This window comes from Anguilla anguilla, chromosome 16 (genome assembly GCF_013347855.1).
Source record: "Anguilla anguilla isolate fAngAng1 chromosome 16, fAngAng1.pri, whole genome shotgun sequence".
Classification (NCBI taxonomy): domain Eukaryota; kingdom Metazoa; phylum Chordata; class Actinopteri; order Anguilliformes; family Anguillidae; genus Anguilla; species Anguilla anguilla.
This window is the reverse complement of record NC_049216.1, coordinates 13,510,018-13,536,863: the sequence shown is the minus strand read 5'-3', so window position 1 is coordinate 13,536,863 and position 26,846 is coordinate 13,510,018. Positions and strand designations below refer to the sequence as shown.

General features: G+C 44.5%; 2 protein-coding genes across 5 annotated transcripts; both read left to right on the top strand.

Annotated features, from left to right (window-relative positions):
* Positions 1-75: 75 nt before the first annotated feature.
* Positions 76-18,408, top strand: ireb2 (iron-responsive element binding protein 2). 3 transcript variants are annotated; one of them, XM_035395598.1, is made up of 22 exons: positions 2,959-3,085; positions 3,520-3,615; positions 3,948-4,116; positions 4,370-4,507; positions 4,738-4,971; positions 6,379-6,448; positions 6,759-6,942; positions 7,643-7,782; positions 7,863-8,034; positions 8,229-8,329; positions 8,601-8,717; positions 9,173-9,332; positions 9,591-9,726; positions 11,160-11,244; positions 11,450-11,606; positions 11,725-11,849; positions 11,936-12,040; positions 12,509-12,651; positions 13,021-13,168; positions 13,982-14,104; positions 15,474-15,659; positions 15,780-18,408. In XM_035395598.1, the coding sequence occupies exons 1-22, from the start codon at positions 2,974-2,976 to the stop codon at positions 15,897-15,899; spliced, it is 3,021 nt and encodes a 1,006-aa protein (XP_035251489.1). In that variant the 5' UTR covers positions 2,959-2,973; the 3' UTR covers positions 15,900-18,408. The 3 variants fall into 3 exon arrangements, with proteins under 3 accessions (XP_035251490.1, XP_035251488.1, XP_035251489.1); XM_035395599.1 differs by lacking the exons at positions 2,959-3,085; positions 13,982-14,104; positions 15,474-15,659; positions 15,780-18,408 and adding exons at positions 76-178; positions 13,288-13,764; XM_035395597.1 differs by lacking the exons at positions 13,982-14,104; positions 15,474-15,659; positions 15,780-18,408 and adding an exon at positions 13,288-13,764 and having other exon boundaries at positions 2,921-3,085.
* Positions 18,409-20,100: 1,692 nt separating this feature from the next.
* psma4 (proteasome 20S subunit alpha 4) lies at positions 20,101-26,084 on the top strand. Of its 2 annotated transcripts, none has more exons than XM_035395601.1 (9): positions 20,101-20,185; positions 20,850-20,880; positions 21,066-21,108; positions 21,689-21,851; positions 22,267-22,344; positions 23,123-23,211; positions 23,966-24,096; positions 25,190-25,313; positions 25,829-26,084. In XM_035395601.1, the coding sequence occupies exons 2-9, from the start codon at positions 20,878-20,880 to the stop codon at positions 25,981-25,983; spliced, it is 786 nt and encodes a 261-aa protein (XP_035251492.1). In that variant the 5' UTR covers positions 20,101-20,185; positions 20,850-20,877; the 3' UTR covers positions 25,984-26,084. The 2 variants fall into 2 exon arrangements, with proteins under 2 accessions (XP_035251492.1, XP_035251493.1); XM_035395602.1 differs by having other exon boundaries at positions 20,149-20,173.
* Positions 26,085-26,846: the final 762 nt, after the last annotated feature.

The following is a 26,846-nucleotide window of genomic DNA, read 5'->3' as shown; positions in this document are numbered from 1 at the left end:
AGAATTATGGAGCAGGAAATAACTAGGCAATGACGGGTTAAATGTCCATGGTAGGCGGGTGATGTTGTTGTAGTCTAATTCAGGGATTGGACCACAAACGGGGAGGTGTTCCCTTGGTTGAGAGTGGCGATCGTGTCTACTTCAGAACCCATCATGGCGCTCGCTGCCGCATCAGGAGGTGAGAGTTGTCAAGCTAAATTAAATAGTAGCGATTGCTAAATAAAGGGGTACAGTTAACAGACAGCAGCTTAGAAGACTGATGTGCATGTCATATAAATGTTAGACTATTGTACGATTCTTTTGAAGTATTATTTTATTATTCCGTGGGTATACGTTGGACTATATGAGCTAACGTTGCTAGTTCGCTAGCTATAATGACATTTGTGCCACTCATCTTCACAGCATTGCTCGTTGCCGTATGCTATTAGTAGCTAGCCAGTTAACCAACCGGAAATAGCGTCTACGGCTTTCTCCCCCTGAACCCAGTGCTTGCTTGTCATTAAAATCAATGAACGCTAACCATAATATTGAATCTCTTTAATCAAGGCAGTTGTGTTTCAGGCACATCATGTGTTATGTTTAGTTCTTTTGTTTGCGTTGTTAATATGGTTAGCAAACTAGCTGGCTACGTAGCTTGCAAAGATGAAATAGATTTTACAGGCCAGTGGTGTAACTGGCTAAATCTAGATAGTTCCATGCGTGACTGTCATTGACTCTGCATAAAAGTCTGAGCCCTTTGTTAACTAATCTGACGCAAGTACCACTAAACCCTCTGTATGTACTGCGGCGTGTTGGTATAATCCCTTCTGTGAAAACATTATTTCTGCTTTCCAGCGCGTTAGCCGGATAGCTAGTAATTGTAACATTAATTAACTTCGACGTTCTGCAACATAGAGTAAATCACGCGTAGTGTATTTTCTGAAGCTGAAGTATTTTATAAATTGTGATAATGTGGGTAGTTTGTTTTTAAACCACTTTGCATCAGTCCGTGTCATAGCCGTGGTGAATTATGTTCACGCACATGACATTAAGGTTAGGTAGCTAGCCAAATTCCGAACTTATCTACCCATATCGGCTGAGCTGCAGCATAGTGGTTAAGAATGATAAGGATGAGTTCCCTCCCAAAACACTGACATACAACCTCACACATCAAGAGAAATGTTCTTAGTTGTTTTACAATCAATGATGCACTGTCGCCGTTAGTGTTGATTAAATAAGCTCCTAGAAGTGGATAGTTGCTGAATTACCGAAGTTAGCTAGATGTCTGTGAAAGCCGGCTTTACTTATTTATGGAACCCCGAAACTGAGTGGGATAAAACGTTATGTTCCATTGAATTGCATAGCTGTACGAGGTAACAAAACACATTTTTTAAAGGAAAAAAATGAACAGCTCATTATAATGCAGGAATTGTAAATAAAGTTGGAAAGAAAACCAGCATACACGGTGGTTTTTTATGACCAGTTTTGGGCACCCCTCCTTCTAGGCTATATTTTGTAGCGGTTTCTCAATTGGATTTCAACAATAGTTAGTGGAAATCCAATTGAGAAACCGCTACATCACAGCCTAGAAGAAGGGGTGCTCAACCCTGGTCATGGGAAAACCACCGTTTATGCTGGTCTTCTTTTCAACTTCATTTGCAATTCCTGCATTATAATGAGCTGTTCATTTTTTTACTTAAAAATGAGTGCTGTGGCAAAGATGAATAGAATTACATTTCATAATGCATAGTTTATCAATCTGAATTCAGTGAACTCCTAATTGCTGAAAATGGGGATGACTGATCATTGTCAATAACCAATTAGTGGATAATGTACAATTAGGAGAAAGACTGGTTCATAATGAGAAAATCATGCATTGTCTTAGGATCTGTTTCAGCCCAAATTTATGGAACTTAAACCCACATTTTAAATAACCTCAGTGAATGAGATGATTGGTTGGAATTGGTTGAAAGCAGAATTTTTTACAGGGTTTTTCTAGAACCAGGGTTGGGAATCCCTGGGCTAGAGCATAGGCTATTGTTACCATGAATATTTGGTGCTCTTTTTAATGTTTAAGCTAGTAGTAAACCTATCCTGTACCTTTGGAATAAATATGGAAATCTCTCCAGTAACCAAACCAGTTTTTCAGTTTTCAGCCATTTTCTTTGTCGCTGGGCTTTTCCCCTTTGTAGTGGCAAAATGGAAAGGTAATGTAGGGTGGGAAGACACAATCTTCAAGATGCAATGTAGATGATTATTTGGGAATTTGTTATTGTTAGACTTCATTGCAATAGGCCGTAGTTCAAATATATCTATTGGAAACTCGTTTCTTGGTGGTCGCGATGGGAATACTTTGGCTCTCTGTTGCTTTATTGTAAATTAAACCTGGCTTACAAAACTAGCCACCTGTACATGACTTTCATGTGGGTTCTTAGCCGTTTTCAGCCTTTTTATTTTCACATTCAAAGCTAACTACACAAAATGTGTTTTACTTACTTAAGCTTGTGGTTACACTACACACAAACTCCTCATTGTGGCCACTCAATGCAAAAAAATATTGACAACATGACTGGCTTGTTTCCCCCTCTTCTGTTTGACACTGTTAGCTACATGTACAAAGTAGTCTGGGGAAATAAATAACTGTGTTAGAGGTAGGAAGCAGCTTGTAGGCCTAATTTTCAGCATTTATACCTGTGGTCTGTGTACCCCATTCAATTTGCTGCATTGTTATGAACAACCTACTTCCTCATGCTTTCTATAATTTCAAATGGCCACAGCAAGTCTGCTGGTTCACCATTGTTTTATATCAATAGTAGGGATGTATTTTAGGTCGATTAAGGTTTTTAAGGCTCTTCAAACATCATTATTCAAATCAAAAGCAGGAACGCCAGCCCAGAAGAACAGCATTCTTGGGATTTTTTTATTAAGTGGAATAATAGATGCCTGCAGTGTGCCGGTTAAAAAGAGCTGACAGGCAGAGTAATCTGTGCAAATATGCCCCTGCTCTCCCTGAGCTCTGTGTGGATGCATCTGAACATGCTCTGTGGCAGCGTTCCCTCTTCACACGGTGCTTTCAGTTTTTCAAAGAATGGAGCTGCTACGTGGGGTTAGTGCACAGCTCTAAATATGTTGCCTCGCAGAGTCTGTCAACTTTTCATGTGCAGGGGAGCAAGTATTTTGGACAGCCTTGACTCTGGTAATCGTTACACAATGTGAAATGTTTGTGCTGCCTTTAATGTTTTTTGTTGACAATGGAAGTGGTTACTTTGCTCTGAGTGAGTCAGCAAATTTTCAACAACAAAAAAACTCAGGAATGCAGAATAGTTATTGATTTTGAAGAAGACTTCCTGTGTCAATAAAGCTGTGAAGGCATTTGGTGGTATTGGACCACAGAAATAAGTGTGTTTAAGGTCAAGTTCAGGCACTGGAGATAAACTCCAGTTTTACACTTGCATTGTACCAAACCAAAACCTTGGAATGAGAAAAGGAAGTTAAGATAATGGGGTGAGGTGTTAATGATACATATTCCTCTTTTCACAGGGCATCCTTTCAGCGATTTGATCGACACTTTGAAAGGCGAAAAATATGGAGATAAAAAATATTTTAGTCCTCAGAAGCTTAACGACCAACGATATGGTGAGTAAAGTCACCCAGATGCATGCTGACGTCTAACTGCTGTTCCCATGCATCCTACATTGTTTCATGAGAAAACGGAATAATGTCAGGTCCATGGCAAGTTAAATATTATGTACAATCCCCAAGACTGGCTCACCGGTCTGGCTGGTGCTCTGAGCATTTATAAATCCAATTGTGTGCCTTGAGTTAGTTTTCTCTTACTCAGCTTCTTAATTTGTAAAATAATGAATTACATTCAGGCACCATTCAGATGTGTCTTGTAGATATGGTGCTAGGGAATGCGATGTGGGGGAAGTAGGAGGGTGGTTTCCCATCACACTCCCCGTGCACAGATGCGCTGCCTCTGTCCATCCGCGTCCTGCTGGAGGCCTCCATCAGAAAGTGTGACGGCTTTTACGTGAAGGAGGAGGATGTGTACAACATCCTGGATTGGCAGCAGCAGCAGCAGAGCTCCACAGAAATCCCCTTTGCCCCAGCCCGGGTCCTGCTCCAGGACTTCACGTGAGTCACCCCCTCTGACTCTCCACTGTCCCCCACTACGGCTGCAATTGGCAGGCAGGTAGCGATGCATGGCTACTCGCATTTCATGGTATGAAAGGAACTGTTTACCGGTGTTAATTTTCCACCATCGGACGGTTCGCTGTGTGGTCTCGTTTTTGTGCTGCAAAGGAGAGATCAGGAAGCAGCAGAGTGATACTGGTCTGTCTGAGCATTCTCTGACTGTGGATCGTGACTCGGTGTGTTGTTCACACAGGGGCATCCCTGCCATGGTGGACCTGGCTGCCATGAGAGACGCTGTGGCCAGCCATGGAGGCGACCCCAATGTGGTCAACCCTTCCTGCCCCACCGATCTCGTCGTGGACCACTCGCTACAGATCGACTTTAGTAAATGGTAACCTGCTCTTCCTGCAGAACGTGTTTTTTTTTCTGTTATTCTAATGCTAACTCTAGATCCTGTGGTTGGACGAGACAGCTCAATATCTCAGGATTAAAGATGGATCCCAGGGAAAGGGTGTGATTGAACATGCCAAGTGTTTATAAAACAAGGCCTTCAGCAGTGCCAGCGTAGTACAGCCGGTTGTGAACGTGTGAGGCATTGTGTTTGTTTTTGTTCTGCTGAAGTGCTATTCAGAATGCTCCTAACCCTGGAGGAGGAGAAGGCCACAGCACGCCCATCAAATCCCCCCCCGGCAGAGGAGCTCCGCTCCGCGGCTCCCAGTGTGGCAGACCGAGCCAGAGGGGCTGCAGGAAGGGAGCCTGCAGCGATGCTCCCGCTACCTCAGGGAGACCCGGGGCCGCTGTCCAGATCGAGAACACGCCTCTCCTCTGCCCCTTCCACTTACAGCCTGTCTCCGAGTACGCAAGACCGCCGACCTCTCGCTCTGTACCACCCCTCTTACTCTCACCCTCTCACTCTGTACCACCCCTCATACTCTCACCCTCTCAACCTGTACCACCCCTCTTACTCTCACCCTCTCACTCTGTACCACCCCTCATACTCTCACCCTCTCGCTCTGTACCACCCTCAGACTCTCACTCTGTACCGCCCCTCATACTCTCAACCTCTCACTGTGTAGCACCCCTCATAGTTTAAGCCTCTCACTCTCTACCACGCCCAAAGTTTCTTACTTGTTTCTTTTTTTAACCTTGGTTTGTTCTTCAACATTATCATTTGAATTCCTCTTCTTAACCCCAGTGATGTCGCCATTTCTTTTGTGTCACGAGGATTTGTGTGGGAGTTGAAGTCTTGTGTTCTGAAGCTATGCTTGTGATTGTGTAACCCCATGAACTTCCATGCATGTTTACGGGATTTTTTCAGTAGCTTGATTTCTACACGACTATATGTCTGGTGCATTGGTCCCGTTCACACAACACATAATTTACCTGCCTTTGGCGGGTGGTCGAGTGATAGTTTCAGACCCTAATATCACCCCTCATATTCTAACCCTCTCACTGTGTAGCACCCCTCATAGTCTCACCCTATATCACCCTTCATAGTCTCACCCTCTCACTGTGTAGCACCCCTCATAGTCTCACCCTCTCACCCTATACCACCCCTCATAGTCTTACCCTCTCACTCTATACCACCCCTCATAGTCTCACCCTCTCACCCTATACCACCCCTCATAGTCTTACCCTCTCACTCTGTACCACCCCTCATAGTCTCACCCTATATCACCCCTCATAGTCTCACCCTCTCACCCTATACCACCCCTCATAGTCTTACCCTCTCACTCTATACCACCCCTGATAGTCTCACCCTCTCACTCTGTACCACCCCTCATAGTCTCACCTTCTCACTCTATACCACCCCTCATAGTCTCACCCTCTCACCCTATACCACCCCTCATAGTCTCACCCTATATCACCCTATACCACCCCTCATAGTCTCACCCTCTCACTCTGTACCACCCCTCATAGTCTCACCCTCTCACCCTATACCACCCCTCATAGTCTCACCCTCTCACTCTGTACCACCCCTCATAGTATCACCTTCTCACTCTATACCACCCCTCATAGTCTCACCCTCTCACTCTATACCACCCCTCATAGTCCCACCTTCTCACTCTATACCACCCCTCATAGTCTCACCCTCTCACCCTATACCACCCCTCATAGTCTCACCCTCTCACCCTATACCACCCCTCATAGTCTCACCCTCTCACTCTATACCACCCCTCATAGTCCCACCTTCTCACTCTATACCACTCATAATAGTATCACCCTCTCACTGTACAATTTGTTTATTTTTTTGGTCAACAGACCAGAAACCGCCCTCAAGAACCAAGAAATGGAACTGATGAGAAACAAAGAGAGGCTTCAGTTTTTTAAGGTGAGACCGCTACTAGCACAAGTGGAAAATAGGAGAAGTTGCTGCTGCTAGCCAGTAGTTTATTGCGCTACTTTCTAGCAATGATGAGTTATTTTGTAATTAAGGGTTGAGAATATTACAGAAATTTTGCTGCTATTTCAGTTGGGTTTCCTAGACCACTCCGCTTCATGTTATGTTTAATGCTTGACTATGAATCAGTATCATGAGACACTAAGGAGAATACTTGGCAACCAGTGTAGGCCGGGGGAAGATTTGACATTGTGACACTTTTGCTGAGGTGACTCATGGCGTGTGTGTCCTTCCCTCCCAGTGGTGCTCTAAAGCCTTTAAGAATGTGAACGTGGTCCCCCCGGACACTGGTGCCATACACCAGGTGAACCTGGAGTACCTGTCCCAGGTGGTGCAAGAGCGCGATGGCTTCGTCTGCCCTGACAGTGTGGTAGGGACAGACTCCCACACCACCATGATCAACGGCCTGGGCATCCTGGGCTGGGGTGAGACCTTCCACATATCGCCCATTCGTACAGCTAAATACCTTGTATTTTGGTTTTTAAAGCCCATTTACTACAAATTTATTGTACTTTACATTGCTGCAATCCAGTTTGCAAAGCATAGAACAGCTTTTTAGATTTTTGCGTTTGTTTATCCTAACAATTTGTTTGCCTTCCAGGCAGCTAGTAGTTTCCATTCATTTCTGTACTGTATGAAAATCTACTTAGAGACTTGAAAGTTTCTTGAGATTGATATTTTTTGTCAGTTACGTTGCATAGTAATGCATTTTAATGATATGAAACCTAGCCTGGCTAATTTCCGAGTGGAATTGTGTTGCTAGGCAACAGCATCAATCGTCACTTGGAAGTGCTCTTTGATTGGATGAGCAAGACAAGAAAATGAAATGTAAATGCAGGATAGAACTTTTGACCAATCGATGACATTATCTGTAATTGTGTTGTAATTAACTGTCACAACACATTTCCTGAAGGCACCATCACAACAGAATATTTCTCCACCAGAAAGTGCATCAAATCACTTATGCTGTGTTCAAATGCAGTTTCTCAAAGAAATAAAGATACGTTTACAGAGTGTTTGTTCTTGAACAGAACTTGTTCTGCACTCTTCATATCCGATGTAACACAGTCAGTATAATTCCAGTAAATTCATAAAAATGGCATGCCTTTGTGCATTCCTTCTCAGGAGTGGGAGGTATCGAATCTGAGGCGGTGATGCTGGGCCAGCCGGTCTCTCTGACGCTGCCCCAGGTCGTGGGCTGCAAGCTGGTGGGCTCCATCAGCACGCTGGCCACATCCATAGACATCGTGCTGGGGATCACCAAGGTAGCGCAGTTCTGAGGGGGCAGGGCGTCTCGGTCAGCGGCACGGGCACGTGGGTAACCTGTCTCTCCATTCTGCCTCAGCACCTCCGCCAGGCCGGGATCGCCGGCAGGTTCGTGGAGTTCTTCGGACCGGGCGTTTCCCAGCTGTCAGTGCCAGACAGAACCACCATCGCCAACATGTGCCCCGAATACAGCGCCACCGTCAGCTTCTTCCCTGTCGATGATGTCACACTGAAGCACTTTAAGCAAACGAGTAAGCCAGGCACTGTCTTTGCAGTGTTGATGTTGTAAGACAAGGAATGGCTGATAGGAGAGACTTTCACTTTGATGATAAGGTAGAAAATGAGTAGCACGTATTGATTTTGACATCATCATCACGGTAATTGATATGCTTAGCCCTTATCTAGTAGTAGTAATTGTCACAAACTGTTTTCATTTCCTCCCTAGACCTTAGTGAGGAGAAACTTGAATTATTGGAGGCGTACCTTAAGGCTGTGAAACTGTTTAGAACATATCAGGACCCATCAGAAGATCCACAGTATTCAGAGGTAAAGCTTGCTTTTTCATTTCACTGGCTTTGCCTGTTTTTATAATTGTACAATAATTATTGGTGCTTCCAAATTTTGTAGAACATTGGAATCGCCTTGATATACTGTGTGTTAATTTTGTGCATTGTTGTTAGTCCTGTTTGTATTGACTGTAGTCAAAATGCTATTTGTGTATTTGCATTTCTAATGCAAGGGTAATAAATAAATGATCAGAAAAAGTGACCATCGGAGAAGAATTAAAGCTGTGATATGTCCTCTGGTTTGGCTCCAGGTAATAGAAATCAACCTGGGCTCCATCGTTCCCCACGTCAGTGGCCCCAAGAGGCCCCAGGACCGGGTGGCTGTCAGCAACATGAAGACGGACTTCCTGTCCTGCCTGAACGAGAAGGTACACCTGAGTGCGCTGGCTCTGCCCAGACAGGAAAAAGTGTGAAAGCCTCATTGTAAAGTTCTGAGGCACATCATTTCAGTGAGGTGGTGGAAGTATGCTAACATTGTAGCAGCTCACAGGTCTTACACCATACAGCTCAGCGGCCACCTCATTTCAATGTAACGGTTCCTTTGTTCTTTGTGTCTGTCTAACAGTCCAGGGCAAGAGCAGGTGATAGCAGCATCGTACGTTAACGTTACTTACAACATTTTAATTATTTAACATCTCATATTCATGCAGAGCTGTGAAGAGCAACCAGAAGTGCTGATTTGGACATCATGAAGCCAACTGGCCTCTCTCCTGTGTCACTGCATTTTTACAGATGGCAGGTTCAGAGCCATAGAGCTTTCAAAGCCGGCGAGCTGCTCAGTAGTCTTTAGATCTGGAGCTGGATTTCCCACTTTGTCTTGCAGGTGGGCTTCAAAGGGTTCCATGTTCCTGCGGAGAAGCAGGCGACGCTGATGCCTTTCGTCCACGAGGGCCAGGAGTACAAGCTGGCGCAGGGCTCCGTCGTTATCGCCGCCATCATCAGCTGCACAAACAACTGCAACCCCTCCGTCATGCTGGCTGCAGGTGAGACGCGCTAGGCTAGCTCTGCGAATGACCGCTAATAACACTGTTGGCATTAGCAACAATTTCAGTCGTCACTAATAATACTGACAGTTATAATGAGCATATCGCATTCATTTAGTGCACTGTATGAAGTTCTGCTTATAGCTGCTAAACCTGGCAAATTGACAGTAAATGTGAGCCGCTGAACTGGTTTCAGTGATGTCAGCTTCCTGGAAGGGGCAGGTTTGGACTGACTGCGTGTCCTGTTTGCAACGGCAGGTTTACTGGCGAAGAAGGCGGTAGCGGCGGGCTTAGCGGTACGGCCTTATATCAGAACCAGCCTGGCTCCAGGGAGCGGCATGGTGACGCATTACCTCAGTGCCAGCGGCGTGCTGCCTTCCCTCGGCCAGCTTGGGTGTGTACCGCGCCTGCTGCCGTTTAACACCACATACACACCACATACACACCGCATATACACCACATACACACCACATATACACCGCATACACACCACATACACACCGCATATACACCGGATACACACCACATACACACCACATACTCACCGCATATACACCGCATATACACCACATACACACCACATACACACCGCATACACACCGCATATACACCACATACTCACCGCATACACACCGCATATACACCGGATATACACCACATACTCACCGCATACACACCACATACACACCACATATACACCGCATACACACCACATACACACCGCATACACACCACATATACACTGCATACATACCACATACACACCACATACACACCGGATACACACCACATATACACTGCATACATACCACATACACACCACATACACACCACATACACACCGCATATACACCACATACTCACCGCATACACACCACATACACACCACATATACACCGCATACACACCACATACACACCGCATACACACCACATATACACCACATACACCGGATACACACCACATATACACTGCATACATACCACATACACACCGCATACACACCACATACTCACTGCATACACACCGCATATACACCACATACTCACCGCATATACACCGCATATACACCACATACTCACCGCATACACACCGCATATACACCGGATACACACCACATATACACTGCATACATACCACATACACACCAGATACACACCACATATACACTGCATACACACCGCATACACACCACATACACACCGCACACACCACATACACACCGCATACACACCACATACTCACTGCATACACACCACATATACACCGCATACACACCACATACACACCGCATACACACCACATACACACCGCATACACACCACATACACACCGCATACACACCACATACACACCGCATACTCACCGCATACACACCACATACTCACCGCATACACACCACATACTCACCGCATACACACCACATACACACCGCATAATCACCGCATACTCACCGCATACTCACCGCATACACACCACATAAACACCGCATACACACCACATACACACCGCATATACACCGCATACACACCACATATACACCGCATACACACCGCATACACACCACATACACACCACATAAACACTGCATACACACCACATACACACCGCATATACACCGCATACACACCACATATACACCGCATATACACTGCATACACACCGCATACACACCACACGCAGTGCTTCTGCGCTAGAGTGAGAAGCTGCCATTACCCAGACTGGCTACCGGACTCTTGGTTTTGTGTGTGACATATACATCTTTTATAGCCTTTGGTGTTCAGTCTGTCCTTTTCATCTGCTGTCTGTTTGATTGTAATGCTCCAGGTTCGAGGTGATTGGTTACGGATGTGCCACCTGTGTAGGGAACACCGCTCCCTTACCGGACTCTGTTGTTGATGCCATTAAACAGGTATTTCAAATATGGAGTCACATTTTAATTTACGTATGTGAATTTAATTTAATTTAATTTAATTCCATCATGTTTTCATTTTTCAGTATATTCTTTCCTCTTTTTTGAACATTAAATTCATTAGGTATTATTTGTTATTGTTTGGTTTCATGGATTTACAGTGACTGTAAAGGGCTCTAATCCCTGTGCTGTGGTGTCTTGGCAGGGGGACTTGGTTGTGTGTGGAGTTCTGTCTGGAAACAGGCACTTTGAGGGGCGCTTGTGCAACTGTGTGCGTGCCAACTACCTGGCCTCCCCGCCCTTAGTGGTGGCCTACGCCATCGCCGGCACCGTAGACATCGACTTTGAGACGGAGCCTTTGGGTACGTGAGCCAAGTCCCTGGGATTCGGGATACTGACCCTGCCTGTTGAAAGAGCGCTTGCTTTGGTTTTGGAGGGACCCTGCGCGTGTCTAATCTGAGGGTGTGTACGTTGACCCAGGTGTGAATTCGGATGGTAAGGAGGTGTACCTGCGGGAGGTGTGGCCCAGCAGAGAGGAGGTTCAGCACACAGAGCGCCACTGCGTCATCGCCTCCATGTTCAGAGACCTCAAGCTCAAAATGGAGGTGGGTCACGCGGTCTCGTCCAGGCACCCTCGAGGAGCTCATTGTTCCGCTTGCGTTCTGACTGGTTTCTTCGTACTGCTTTTCAGAAAGGGAACAGGCTGTGGAACAACCTGGAAGCCCCCGAGTCAGAGCTGTTCCCCTGGGACCCCAAATCCACGTACATCCGGTGCCCTCCTTTCTTTAATAAACTTGTGAGTGAAGTTTTTCTCCTGAACTGTCAGTGCATTAAGGCCTTTGATTAAGGCCATTTCAGCTCAAGTGTCCCCAATGCCAGTAGTATGAATGCTCTTACGTAACAGTGTTTCTTTGGAGTTTCATTCAGGGATTCCTTGTATCCTGAAACCAGACCTGGTCAAATATGTATTTGTTTTGGATTCAAATAATTGTCTACGCTTTACTGGTCTTGTCTGGTGTATTGGAACCAAAGAAATACTCTAAAAAAGGGCAAACTCCACCTTCTGGTCATATTGGCAGGCTCAGTTTCACCAGGCAAGATCAACAGAGCACAGAAAAGTATTTGAATCCAAAACAAATACGTATTCGACCCAGGTCTGAAACCTGAAACTCTTCTCAGAAGAGAGAGATCATCACTTGTAATTGTATTGTCAGGCTGTCCTCATGCCCTTCTCATTGATCAAGGGCTCTTCTCATGCTTACAGACAAAAGAGCCGCCTGCCTTGCAGTCCATAGATAATGCCCACGCCTTGTTGTTCCTGGGAGACACGGTGACGACTGATCACATCTCCCCTGCTGGGAGTATAGCCCGCGTTAGCCCTGCTGCCAAGTACCTCCTGAGCAAGCGGTAAGAACTCCTGAAACTAACCCCCACCTGCTCCACCTGCATTCCAAAGTGAAAGTTTCACAGGTGGTGAATTATGGGATATGAAGTCCGAATGTGGACAGCACAATGTATTTGTATTTGATCCAGAGCTCCAGACATCACATCCCATCAGGCACGCTTCAAAAACTGTTTGAACCCTTTCCAGTTTCTGCACTGTATTTTAAGGTCCTCAGTAGTAATGAGTTTAGCCATTTTTGTAAAAACTTAATTTTATGAACTAATAAATATTCTTTGAGCTGTAGAGCAGTCAGTGGCCTGAATGTGTGGGGTCAGGTACAGGTGTTCATACTGTATGCAGTTTCTCAGCTGAGCGGTTAACTGCTCTTTCAGCCTCACGCCGCGTGAGTTCAACTCCTATGGAGCGCGGAGGGGAAACGACGCAGTGATGACCCGCGGCACCTTCGCCAGCATCAAGCTCCAGAACCGCTTTATAAGCAAGACTGGGCCCAAGACCGTGCACATCCCATCAGGCCAGACCGTGAGTCACCGCCAGGAACCCCTGGTGTTGCTGGCACTGGATAATGGATGTGATATTGCCTTATGCTAATTTACTGCTAGAACTCACAGATGAATAATTTACTGTGGTCTGTGTTACAGCTGGATGTGCTCTGTGTTACGGCTGGATGTGCTCTGTGTTACGGCTGGATGTGCTCTGTGTTACGGCTGGATGTGCTCTGTGTTACAGCTGGATGTGCTCTGTGTTACGGCTGGATGTGCTCTGTGTTACGGCTGGATGTGCTCTGTGTTACGGCTGGATGTGCTCTGTGTTACAGCTGGATGTGCTCTGTGTTACAGCTGGATGTGCTCTGTGTTACGGCTGGATGTGCTCTGTGTTACGGCTGGATGTGCTCTGTGTTACGGCTGGATGTGCTCTGTGTTACAGCTGGATGTGCTCTGTGTTACGGCTGGATGTGCTCTGTGTTACGGCTGGATGTGCTCTGTGTTACGGCTGGATGTGCTCTGTGTTACAGCTGGATGTGCTCTGTGTTACAGCTGGATGTGCTCTGTGTTACGGCTGGATGTGCTCTGTGTTACAGCTGGATGTGCTCTGTGTTATAGATGGATGTGCTCTGTGTTACAGCTGGATGTGCTCTGTGTTATAGATGGATGTGCTCTGTGTTATGGCTGGATGTGCTCTGTGTTATGGCTGCATGTGCTCTGTGTTACAGCTGGATGTGCTCTGTGTTACAGCTGGATGTGCTCTGTGTTATGGCTGCATGTGCTCTGTGTTATGGCTGCATGTGCTCTGTGTTATGGCTGGATGTGCTCAAGGATGTGCTCTGTGTTACAGCTGGATGTGTTCGAGGCAGCCGATCGATACCAGAAGGAGGGGATCCCGCTGGTCATCCTGGCAGGGCGGAAGTACGGCTCTGGAAGCTCCCGTGACTGGGCTGCTAAAGGACCTTACCTGCTGGTACAGCAACTCCCAGCGCTGCTCACTGCTCTGCTCTTTACACACTGCTCTCCTCTCTGCTCTTCACACACTGCTCTCCTCTCTGGTCTTTACATGCTGCTCACTGCTCTGCTCTTTACACACTGCTCTCCTCTCTGCTCTTTACACACTGCTCACTGCTGTTCTCTTTACACACTGCTCTCCTCTCTGTTCTTTACACACTGCTCTCCTCTCTGCTCTTTACACACTGCTCTCCTCTCTGCTCTTTACACACTGCTCTCCTCTCTGCTCTTTACACACTGCTCTCCTCTCTGGTCTTTACACGCTGCTCACTGCTCTGCTCTTTACACACTGCTCACCGCTCTGCTCTTTACACACTGCTCACTGCTCTGCTCTTTACACACTGCTCTCCTCTCTGCTCTTTACACACTGCTCTCCTCTCTGGTCTTTACACGCTGCTCACTGCTCTGCTCTTTACACACTGCTCACCGCTCTGCTCTTTACACACTGCTCACTGCTCTGCTCTTTACACACTGCTCTCCTCTCTGTTCTTTACACACTGCTCTCCTCTCTGGTCTTTACACGCTGCTCACTGCTCTGCTCTTTACACACTGCTCTCCTCTCTGTTCTTTACACACTGCTCTCCTCTCTGGTCTTTACACGCTGCTCACCTCTCTGGTCTTTACACGCTGCTCACCTCTCTGTTCTTTACACGCTGCTCTCCTCTCTGTTCTTTACACACTGCTCACCTCTCTGTTCTTTACACACTGCTCTCCTCTCTGTTCTTTACACACTGCTCTCCTCTCTGGTCTTTACACGCTGCTCACCTCTCTGTTCTTTACACACTGCTCTCCTCTCTGTTCTTTACACACTGCTCTCCTCTCTGGTCTTTACACGCTGCTCACTGCTCTGCTCTTTACACACTGCTCTCCTCTCTGTTCTTTACACACTGCTCTCCTCTCTGGTCTTTACACGCTGCTCACCTCTCTGTTCTTTACACACTGCTCTCCTCTCTGTTCTTTACACACTGCTCTCCTCTCTGGTCTTTACACACTGCTCACCTCTCTGGTCTTTACACACTGCTCACCTCTCTGTTCTTTACACACTGCTCACCTCTCTGTTCTTTACACACTGCTCACCTCTCTGTTCTTTACACACTGCTCACCTCTCTGTTCTTTACACGCTGCTCTCCTCTCTGTTCTTTACACACTGCTCACCTCTCTGTTCTTCACACACTGCTCACCTCTCTGTTCTTTACACACTGCTCACCTCTCTGTTCTTTACACACTGCTCACCTCTCTGTTCTTCACACACTGCTCACCTCTCTGTTCTTTACACACTGCTGGGCCCTGCAGGGGAGTCATTCTGCATTCTGCGCTGTGTGCTGCAGGGCGTGAGGGCTGTGATTGCTGAGAGCTTTGAGAAGATGCACAGGAACCACCTGGTGGGCATGGGCATCGCGCCCCTGCAGTTCCTGCCCGGGGAGAGTGCCGACTCACTGGAGCTCTGCGGGAAGGAGAAGTTCTCCGTCTCTTTTCCGGAAGATCTGTCCCCACGACAAGAGCTCACCGTCAAGGTAGGTCATCCAAAGCAGTCTCAGCACGGATTCAACCAAAGAGCTGTGATACAGTAATGCAACCAGTAGTCTCTGTGTGGGTTTAATGATCAGCTGTCTGATTGTGGTGTTGTTTTGTAGACCAGCTCGGGAAAGGCCTTCAGAGTGATCGTCCTGTTTGAGAGCGAGATGGACATTGTGTTCTTTCGGCACGGCGGGATTCTCCGTTTCGTCGCGCGAACGTTGACTTGGCAGTCTTGAGGCATCTGCGAGGCCTCCCCCCCCCCCCCCCCCCAGCTTCAGACTGAGCTTGCTGCTGGAGCCCCATCGCACCCTCGGTCCTCACCATGGCAACAAGATCAGCCCATGTGATCAGCGAAGGTTTCCAGAATGCTGCGGTGGCAGTCAGCTGTAACCAGTCAGTCGTGGTTGAGTGTGCTCTGGCACTTGTGTGTGCATCATCTACAGCCCCTAACGATGGGAGAATATTTACACAATGCATTACCCCTATGCACTAATAGACTGCTAGGTGGATCAGTTACATGCATCTAAATTACTGGAGGCATTTATTCACAATGGTACAGGGTTTCTGCTGTTAGAGGCTCAGCTTTGAGTTTGTTCTGCTAGTGATCAGGTTGGCCAGCTAATGTTAGTCCATCTCTGACCTCTACTCCAAATTCCTAGTAGAACATTCCTCAGGCTTCTATAAGCTGTGCAGACTGTATCCCAAAGTGCCAGAGTTAGGCTGACCTGACTGCCGTGTGCTGATTGCCACTGTAGCATGCAGGCAACTGATGGTATTTAGGTGTCGGTGTCGCAGTTTGATTTCACACACGAGGCTTCACGCCACAGTCCACGTGTCCTCCTCTTCATCCTCATCCTCACCCAGCTTCGCCATACCTGCGCTGGATTTCACCATTTCTGTTCTGATGGCTCATTTCCACAGATGCCTCTTTTCTTGCACTTAAAAAACAAAAAAAAAACAAAACAAAAAAAAAACACCTTGTGTCCTTTTTACGGTATGTTGGCTGATGTTAAAAACAATGTTATGTTTTTATGGCTGTGTCTGTATATCACATGATGACCTTAATTTAATTATTTGTCATGAGAGATGTGCCGTTTCTTTTACCTAGCTGCTGAGAGTGAGCCGTAGGTGGCATGCTGTCTCTCCCCCCCCCCCCCCCCCCCCCCACTACAGACAGTCGGCAAGCTCACGTCTTTGTTACAAACCTATGACAAACTGGGACGCGTGGTGCTTACTTGTTCACTCCATGTCTGAAAAGCTCTCAAATGCATACCGAGTAGTTCTGTAAAATATAATGTTAACACTAGCCACTCTTGTTTTACTTTTAGCATTTAGCTGAATGTGGTTTTTGTTTAATATGTTCACTGTCAGAAGTAATATGTGCTGTTTAGTGTGATGTGAAAAAAGGCCACACAGTCATAATAGGTATATAAGGAACAAGGTGGTTATTGTTAATGTTGTATTTCTTTAGGAATACTACTAGTGTACTACTATTCAATGTCCTGTAGTGGTAAAACAATTTAAGATGTTAATTTCCTTGATGAACCAGTTTACAAATGTCCTTGTTAATGGGTTGTACAGTACATCAAACAGCAGCTATGTACAGGAACTGGGTTAAAAACTGATTTTCACACACAATACTGACTACACAACTGCAGTCCTAGATCCTGTTACCTCAGGCGTTTTTTTTTCCCCCTCACCATCCTCATATTTAACCGAGTTGATTTAAGTCTATGTCACATTGGACTGCCCAAGCAAGACCTGTCCATAATCAACATTGTTATGTTTTTTTATTTTATTAAATGAAGTAACACTGTCTTGCAGAATTTCACGAATGTCAATGCTCTGTAGTTGCTAAGGCTTCTGCTGCAGATGTACATGTGAAGTTTGAACATCTTTTGTCACCAAAAACACCAACTGGGAAACGGGATGAAAGCTGGTGAAGATTTGTCAGAGGCAGCGTGCTCTGGTACATTTGCCTGTACACATCGTCTCTCCTAGCACCTGTCACAAAGTGAATCAGGCATGCAGTTTTCCTCTTCCCTTTCTGGTTCTGTTTTTGGTCAGTGTGGTGCAGAATAGAACCCTGAATTTAGAGTGATCTCGCTGTCGCGCTGTGTTTGTGTGTTTGGCAGGCTGCGGCTGACTGAATGTCAGCAGCTCCAGATTATTCATGAAATAACGCTCCTGGTTTCTCGCTGATTGGCAGCCGAGCATTTTTCTGCTTCTGCTGTGTTCCAGCACAGCTTTGCCTTCGCAGTGTAGCGAATGGCTGCACTGTACAGCTTTGCCTTCACAGTGTAGCGAATGGTTGCAGTGTGCAGCTTTGCCTTCACAGTGTAGCGAATGGCTGCACTGTGCAGCTTTGCCTTCACAGTGTAGCGAATGGCTGCACTGTGCAGCTGTGCAGTCCCACAGTTTCCCTGCGGACAGAGTGTGGAAACGAACGCATATCAGTCTAGAACCGGTAGGTGGTGCGGTGACTTGGGTATTGTGCGGTGCTTTACATTTGGCAATATGGCTTTTTACGGCAATTTTTACTATTTGAACCTGGAACGATATGCAATGTGAGCATATATAGCACAAGCCAGCCGTCCACTCAACACAAAGGAAAGTGTATTATAAGAAAAGTATCAAATTCTGTAACGATTATTGCTCATATTGTAAATAATTTTTCATAAAGAATTAAAAGAAATACATCTTTGTTTTCTTTAAATAGCTGTGGAATAAAGCCAATGCATTTTTGATGGTTCTGAAATTTAATAACAAAATACGGCTTGTTCAGTGATATATTTCCAGAGGCTGTATGTATGAATAGGTAAATTTTGTAGTGTTTATTCACAATTATGAGCACAAATATCAATTTCTATATTGTGCCAGTAATGTATTTCCTTTAGCAACTATACACACGTAAAGCCTCTGGAGGCATAATGTCACAGTACATTTCTTGCTTTAGACCACAAATCCCCAAATGCCCTATACCTGCCATTGTAAGCCAATAAGTGTTTAAAATATCCTTCATCACATATGAAAACTGGGCCAATCAAAAAATGTACACTAAAACTGAAATAGAATTTAAAAAACTCAAAGAGAAATATCCATTTTAAAGTTGGCATTTCTAGAGGACATTATTGGGGTGGTACTCCTAGAACAGGGAGAGTTACTTAGCGACAGTGACTTTGGAGCAGACAGGCCAGAAGCAGCAGGAACCAAGTGCCTCTGATACAAAACAGCAACATGCCACCTTTTTCATCACGATTTTTCATGCAAAACGGTAAATGGATAACCTATATCAATATCTGTCAATGCAACGGTTGACATCCTATTTGTTGACATCCTATCAGCAATTTTGGGTTACACCAAATTACTTTTTATTAGCTAATTTAACAGCCTGTCGTTTTCCCCCATATGTATGTTGAGTCTTAGCCTTGATCTCACATGTACACACATGCTTTTGCATAAAAGGTTTTAAAATATTTTAACATTTTCAGAAGTTAATCCAATGACGTTGTATTTTACTATTCTAAAGTATTCCATCATTTTCATTCCATGCATAAACGGATGCTCTTATCCACAGCAATTTCAAGGAAAGAGAATAAGTGCATCCACTTGAGTATAAGCAAGTGTGCCAAAAGATTATAATATTCTAAGACCAGCATATGTGAGTGCACCATCAATAAAGCATGAAATAAAAGTTAACTCAAGCCAGCCTAGAACCACAACATAAAGCATACAGCTAACATCCAGATAAAACTATAAATCACTGTATTACAATCCTACATGAGAAAAGAGTATTTGGGTTGAAATAAGAAGGGAGCCAAATGTTTTACTGCTTCAGTCTGCATTGGAAGATGGCCAGTGACTCTTCAATCAGACGTCCATGGGAAATTCGTTCCACTGGAACTCTAGGCCTGTACAGACAGGCATTCTAAGCATCCAACCAGGGAGGGGATAAGCAGATGCCCTGAGGTCAGTGGAGAGATCTGGCTGGTATGTAAGGTTGAAAATGTACATGCATCTTTACAATAAGAATACAATATTTCTATGTGAATACAGCCTATGTATAAATAAACATTTCATTCGTTTAAGCCGTATACACCCTACAAATTTACATTATCTGCGTGAGCTTGGAAAAATGCCACGATCTATTATGGCAAACCGAATCGAATTTAAAAACGCGTTCGTTTGTTTGTTTATGCTGTTCCCTGAACTTGAACATTTATTTCCTTAAATTCGTCATGAGGTTATGAGGTAAACGTAAAATAAAGCCCTGTGTTCTTACCGCTAGTTATAGTACATTCATTTGATTGCAGAATATAGTGTATTCCCTCCACGATTTAACTAACGAGCGGTCTTTCAATTTGTACATAAATTTGTACAATTTATCATCCTTGCCACTAGAGGGAGGGATTTAAAATTTAGTAAAATATTTGGTAGGACCGCTCTTTCCCGGTTGGGGTTGACGTTAGTAGTTCAATGACGCTGTGACAAGACAGGAATCGAACGGAAGGTAATCTGTTAGGTAAGATAAAACACTTATTTGGCTGCCTATAATTAACGCAAAACACTTTTCATATATTTTTTCAATTGCCTGTAATCTGGTTTTGAGTACGTCAATGGAAAAATGCTGTATTTCTACCTAAATTAGCATTATGATAGCGTCTGGCCGACGTGTATTGTACAGCTTGCTAGTAAAAGTTGCTGCTTCATGCTTGCCCATACAATGCGGTTAGCTAGCCAGATGATAACAAATTAACTAGCTAGCCAGCTCATTCTGAACAATAGTATTGCTTTTATTTTACTCATACCTCATAAATTATTATTTTATTATTATATTGAATTGTAACGACATAAATCCTATTCTTAAAAGTACCTGGGTTTCTTGCAGATTTACTTTCGGTTTTGATCGGCGTTTCAGCTATGCTAGCGAGTTGTAGCTGTAATATCCTTTTCAGGAATACTGTGCAGTTCTGAGTATTAATTTATTTTCCGGTTGCGCTTGTTACTTATAATTTCGTTTAGTCTAGAATTAACATGTGCAACTACATGCTGTGTAGCTCTGTTCTGTTTTTTTGTTTGTTTCTTTGTTTTTTAAATGGTCCACCTTTACTTGCTTGCTGGGTCGCTGTAATTCGTGTTTATTAAAACTGTGAACAAGTTAACCTTTTGCTGTTTATTTTTTGCAGACTTGCTGTTTACGAGGTCGTTTTAATCATGGTTAGTATGCTGTTGATTTTAAATAAACGCTATTTTCTGCCAGTCATCTAGGCCAGAAAATCTTTTCAGTAAAGGTTATACCATTAAGAATTATTGTGCGAAAGTAGTGGTAGTTGCTATGTACAGCACTTTAAAATACAGTTTTGCAGAATTGTTTAATTACTAATACATACAATCCTTTCCAGTCTCGCAGATATGATTCCCGGACGACCATCTTCTCACCAGAAGGCAAGTTTTTGCTTTCTCTTAAGGATGTATTATAAAACGCCTCATATAAGTGATACATAGTTAGCGTGAGAACGATCAACAATATACGCAAAAAATTCAACGATTGTCGTTATCACGATATTTTCTGGGAAATGGTCAGCAGCATCCGAGGACATAGTTAGCGTCAGAACGATCAACAATGTGCGCAAAAAAATTTAATGATTGTTGTTATCACTATATTTTCTGGGAAATGGTCAGCAGCATCCGAGGACACACACCTTAAAACAGTATTAAATGGGACTATTATGTATTTTCTCATTAATAAAGACGACCTGACTTATAACAGGTAGTCGAATGCACGCCAGACAATGAATGGGAGGGGAAAAAATTAAGACTCATCATAAAAGTGAAGAATTTGTAAGGTGTAAACAAATGTAGAATTTTGTCTTTTGTCAAATGAAAACTGAATAAAAATTAATACAGTTTTTTTTTTTTTTTTTTTTAATTGGAATTTAGCTGAGCTAACCAGGGTGGCTTATTTGTTTGAAGGGGTGGAGGACATTCTCATTTACCTGGGGAGCTTGTTCTTGTCCATCAACAGGTCGTCTGTACCAGGTGGAATATGCCATGGAGGCCATTGGTCACGCTGGCACGTGCTTAGGCATTCTGGCTAATGACGGAGTCTTGCTGGCAGCGGAAAGGCGGAACATTCACAAGCTGCTTGATGAAGTCTTCTTCTCCGAGAAGATCTACAAGCTAAATGAGTGAGCCCCAATTTTTGTCGGCCATTCAGTTGAACCTGCTGCTTATCAGTAAAACGGCAAGAAAAAGGCAAGACGGTTTGTCATGGCAAATACAGTCGACAGGAGCATTTAGATTGAATATTGTAATGTTCTTGCGCATTTTCAGGTTATGATCGTAAGCAAACTCAAGTTTGGAATCGTTTTTTAAGGGAGTAATGAGGTGGTAATAACCATTATTAAACCAGTGACCAGGTTGAGAGAGTGAAGTACTGTCAGGGCTGATACTGTTCTTGCATTCCTCCTAAAACCATAACCCCATTTTGTTATTTTTCCCCACTTACACCTGAACACTGCATTGCTCAGTAGTGCTGGCAGAATCTTTAGACAGCCCTGTGACTGAACTGTTTAACCCAGCACTGGGGTTGCTGTGTTGCAGGGATATGGCCTGCAGTGTTGCAGGAATAACGTCGGACGCCAACGTGTTGACCAATGAGCTCCGGCTAATCGCACAAAGGTAAGCTTTAGCTAAAAGGAGACTCGGGGTGATTTGATTGAGGCTTTTAAATTCATAAAGGGATTTAACAAAGTGAACTACAAGAGACTCTTCAGGCTGAGTTCTGTTAGTGGAAGAAGGGGACATAAATGGAAATTAGCAATAGGTAAATTTTGCTCAAACATTAGGAAGCATTTTTTCACGCAGAGAGTAGTCAATGTGTGGAACAGCCTGCCAGGTCATGTAGTAGAGGCAGAAACTCTGGGGGTTCTCAAGACCAGGCTTGATACGGTGTTAGATACTATCTAGCCTGTAGATAATCAGATCACTAGGTATAATTTATTTAGGGAAATGGTGAGCATTGTTTGTTTGAATAGTTGTCGTTATGTTACGTTATGTTATGACTGCATGAAGTCAGTGACTCATAGACATCGCTAGGTTTATGATGTAATCCTTTGAGATGGTCTGCCAAGCTTATACTGCTGCCTCTTCTGGTTGCTGAAATACAAATTTGATTAGTACAGAAGAAAAGCCAATTTGACACAACTATCCCAATACTTTTGAATTTAACTGTAAGTTGCAAGTTGGTGAACCACAAAGTGAAAGCATGGACAGCTGAACCTCTGCAGCTGAACCCCTGTTGATTCACATTGATGATAAAAAGCCTACAAGGAGAAAAGCTGAAATGGCTAGCTTAGGGGACCGCTGGATGTACTGACATGTTTGTACGGGTTTGCAAGGTTTAAAATGCACACCAAGGAATGTAGGACTTAATGAAACTGCATGTTCTCTCACACAGGTACTTGCTACAGTACCAGGAGCCAATCCCGTGCGAGCAGCTGGTAACTGCTCTGTGTGACATCAAGCAGGCCTACACACAGTTTGGAGGTACAGCTTTAAAAAGAGAAGAGTTAATAATTATAATAATCATAATGTTTTGCCCTTCTGCCCTTCAGCACTTTTCCAGGAAGAGATTTAAAAACGAATTGACAAAAATGTCTTTATTGATATTTGTTTTGTGGATCATTTCGATTTCATTTTATTAACATCTGGAAGCACATTGTAACTGCATGTCAAAATATTTATGTTGGAATTTCATAAAATACCAAGCATGGTGCTTGTTTTCCAAATCTCAATTTCCAGGAGTACTGCATGATACAGAATACTTTTTTATTTCTCATGACTGTGCCCTGGTGGTTAACATTGTGGGAAGAAAATCACATTTAGACATTTCTTATATTCCTGTCGCCTGTTAAATGGGCTTTGAACCCCGAGCTGATAGGAGTGGGACAGAGCTGCCGTTGATTCAGCATGTATATATACAGTACTGCCCTAGACTTCTAGGAGAACTGTCTTTGTATAGATGGGGCCCCAATTCAGTTTCAGCATCTCATGTGCGTCCAGCTGTTTTCCTCACTGTGGTTGCGGGACTATGATGCAGTACCTAATGCAGTTACCTCTATTAACCAGGGGTCCTTGTTGTCCAAGGAGTGCACTGCTATGAGACCAGAGTTGATCATTCCTTCTTCTGTATACAGGGCTACTGGGCCTTAGAAAAAGCAATTCTGCATATTTATGAATTGGGTTTTATCTGCAGTCCCCCTGCATGGAGCTGCTGTAAATGTGCCGTCTGTCTGTGCAGGGAAGAGGCCTTTCGGAGTGTCTCTGCTCTACATGGGGTGGGACAAGCACTACGGCTTTCAGCTGTACCAGAGTGACCCCAGCGGGAACTACGGCGGCTGGAAGGCCACCTGCATCGGCAACAACAGCGCGGTAAGTCTGCTATTCAGCCGGAAGTGCCAGTCAGGTTCTCTTTCCCTTTTCCTTTATAGACACAGGGTTGAGTCTAATCAGTAAAGCCAATTCACACAACTGAGTTTGTGATGAAAAAGGTAACACTTGAATTTACTTGTTAGTCATAGCTCAGTACAAATTTTGTTTGAATTCAGGTCTTGGTCATTGGTACTGCAGATTGTGCTGTGATTGATGGATGTTTCTTTGTTCCATTACTGTTTGACCTCAAAGTAATATTTTTGTCTCCACCTGTGAGAAATTACTTTATTCATTAGAGCTGCAGGTGTTCATCTTTAGAAATGCAACTTATGAAGCCTGTATTGTTTCCTAGTAAGGGGTGGTAAATAAAGAAATGGGAATTTTCAGCTCAGATAGCATAGACACATCAAAGATAGAAGTCTTGGGCTGCTGGGTAGCACATGGGAGGACTACAGTTGGTAGGGTTATAGCATTGTCTGTTGCTCGAGTGACGCCTGCTGGCCGTCCAGGGCGCCCGTAGCTAGCACACTGAGCATGCATATGAATGGTCAGTGCGGCTAGTGGCTACGGTGTGAAAAGAAGCAGTTGACTAGCAGGCACATTTGGAAGAGAACCACGCACTGCCTTCACTCTCCCAAGCTGAATTCCAAATTCGGGTGGGATTGGAGATGCCAAATTTGGAAAAAATAAATATGGAAGCTTTAAATAATACATCTGGAGTTGCAAATGGAAAATAAAAGTAATACCAGGCTTGGACACCAGAGGACACTGCTGTGCTATTAATGACATTTCCCTGTCTGTGGATGTTTTGTTCTAAATACAATTTTAGGAAAACAATTTCTGAGTCCACAATATTAGAATACAGATATCTACATCAACTGATTTGCATTTGGCCATTTGCAACAGCCTGTATCTGAATCAAAAGATCTGAAACTGAGGCCTGTGTATTTGCTGTGGAGAGCCCGTTTCATTGTGGCCCAGATGTACGCGATCAAAAGCTTTGTGCGCATAAATTTGTGCTCGATTTTCATATGAATTGAGTGAATGAAGCCGCTTGCTGGCTTTAAGATGCTGTTTGTCTCTCTGCCACCAGGCAGCTGTGTCCATGCTGAAGCAGGATTTCAAAGAGGGGGAGATGACGCTGTCGTCCGCCCTGGCTCTGGCCGTCAAAGTGCTGAACAAGACCATGGATGTGAGCAAGCTGTCTGCAGAGAAAGGTGAGCTCACGGAGACAGAAGCCTGATGGAAATGGTGATGTCTTTAGTGCACTGTGGCATGCCCCTGATTAATTATCAACTGACGAACAGGTTTCCTGCGAACACGTGGCTTACTGGACACGTGCGTTCAGTGAACGCAGGGCTACGCACATATTTATGAAATTTTAGATCATGTTGTTTGTGATGCTGTGAAATCGGTAGAGCTGAGAAAGGAAGTGGGTATTTCTAAAAGGGCAATTTCAAATACGAACGCCTGGGTTTTCCCACATTGTACACAAGCCATAATAAATAATACCAGTAGTAATACTCATCAAAAGCAATGTGAGCAGCACTAAGCCCCTTGGCTGGGGGATGCATTGCTGGGTGTATTACTGAAGCCCAGGTTTCTTCAGTGCGATATTGTCCGTCCTCGTGGAGATGACGCCCGTTCTCAGTCCGTGTGTTCTCGGGGAGTTTACCCTGCCGTGAGCCGGGCCAGTGTGACTGACGGATTGGTGTTGTCTTGGCTGACCCAGTGGAGATCGCCACTTTGACCAGAGAGAACGGGAAGACCAGGATTAAGGTCTTGAAACAGAAAGAGGTGGAGGAGCTGATTAAGAAGCACGAAGCCGAGGAGGCCAAAGCAGAGAAGGACAAGAAGGAGAAGGAGCAGAAAGAAAAGGACAAGTGAGCCTCCCTCTGGTGTCCCTCCTCCCCTCTCAGGCATCCCTAGCGTTTTGAACACACCACTTCATCTGTATGTCTTTCTTATTAAAGGTTTAACACAACATACCTGCTGTGTCTCTTCACTTTTTACTTTTTACTACGAAAAGGCAAATGACTGAAAGTGTTCCCTTTTTTTCCTTTGGCCGCATGACATCATCTTGAAGATGAATCGAGTGCAGTGATGGCAGTTCTGATTGCTTGAGTGAGTTCTGGACTTACTGTAGCGTACTAAAGAACTTGTAGTAATGCTGGTGTCATTACAAATGATGCACTCTTGAAAATATGAGCTACCTCCCACTTAATTTCTTTCTCAGTAAAATCTCCAGTTCGAGGGAGTGCCCGCTCATCCTGAGCAGATAAGCAGTACGATAAACAGAAGTCAGGTTTTTGCAGATTAGTCAATTTTTGCTGGCTACAGTGCTCTTGACCCAAACTGCCTATTTAACAGTGGAAGAGCTTCCAGAAATGCAGTGCGATTTCATTTGGTTACGACCTCACTTGGAAGTCTGTTACGTAAGATTAAGGTAAAGATTAAGGGCAGAAGTATCTTGTTCTTTTAGAATTGGAGATTTAGGACATCAAGGTATCCTGAGATCTTCCTTTTGTAGCCATTATGTAAATGTGTAGACCTGTGTAGATTTTGTGTGCTCAAAAATACCCAAAGCAGTGAACTGCTGACGGTCTTCTGCTGTGGACTCTATACACTATTAAGTGCTGCAAATGCTGAAATAAATTAGCAGAACATATGTGGCTATTTGTGAACATGGAAATGGCACCCGTCACGGTTCGGGTGTGTATGTAGAACGCACAGGTCTGCTTCACTGCCCA

Excerpts from the sequence above, each read along its gene's own strand:
- ireb2 (XM_035395597.1), top strand. The coding sequence starts at position 2,974 with ATGCCCCTGCTCTCCCTGAGCTCTGTGTGGATGCATCTGAACATGCTC. Across the intron at positions 8,718-9,172 it reads TGTCCTGCCTGAACGAGAAG|GTGGGCTTCAAAGGGTTCCA; the intron begins GTACACCTGAGT and ends TTTGTCTTGCAG. Across the intron at positions 11,245-11,449 it reads TTGTTGATGCCATTAAACAG|GGGGACTTGGTTGTGTGTGG; the intron begins GTATTTCAAATA and ends GTGTCTTGGCAG.
- psma4 (XM_035395601.1), top strand. Across the intron at positions 22,345-23,122 it reads CTCCGGCTAATCGCACAAAG|GTACTTGCTACAGTACCAGG; the intron begins GTAAGCTTTAGC and ends TCTCTCACACAG. Across the intron at positions 23,212-23,965 it reads GGCCTACACACAGTTTGGAG|GGAAGAGGCCTTTCGGAGTG; the intron begins GTACAGCTTTAA and ends CTGTCTGTGCAG.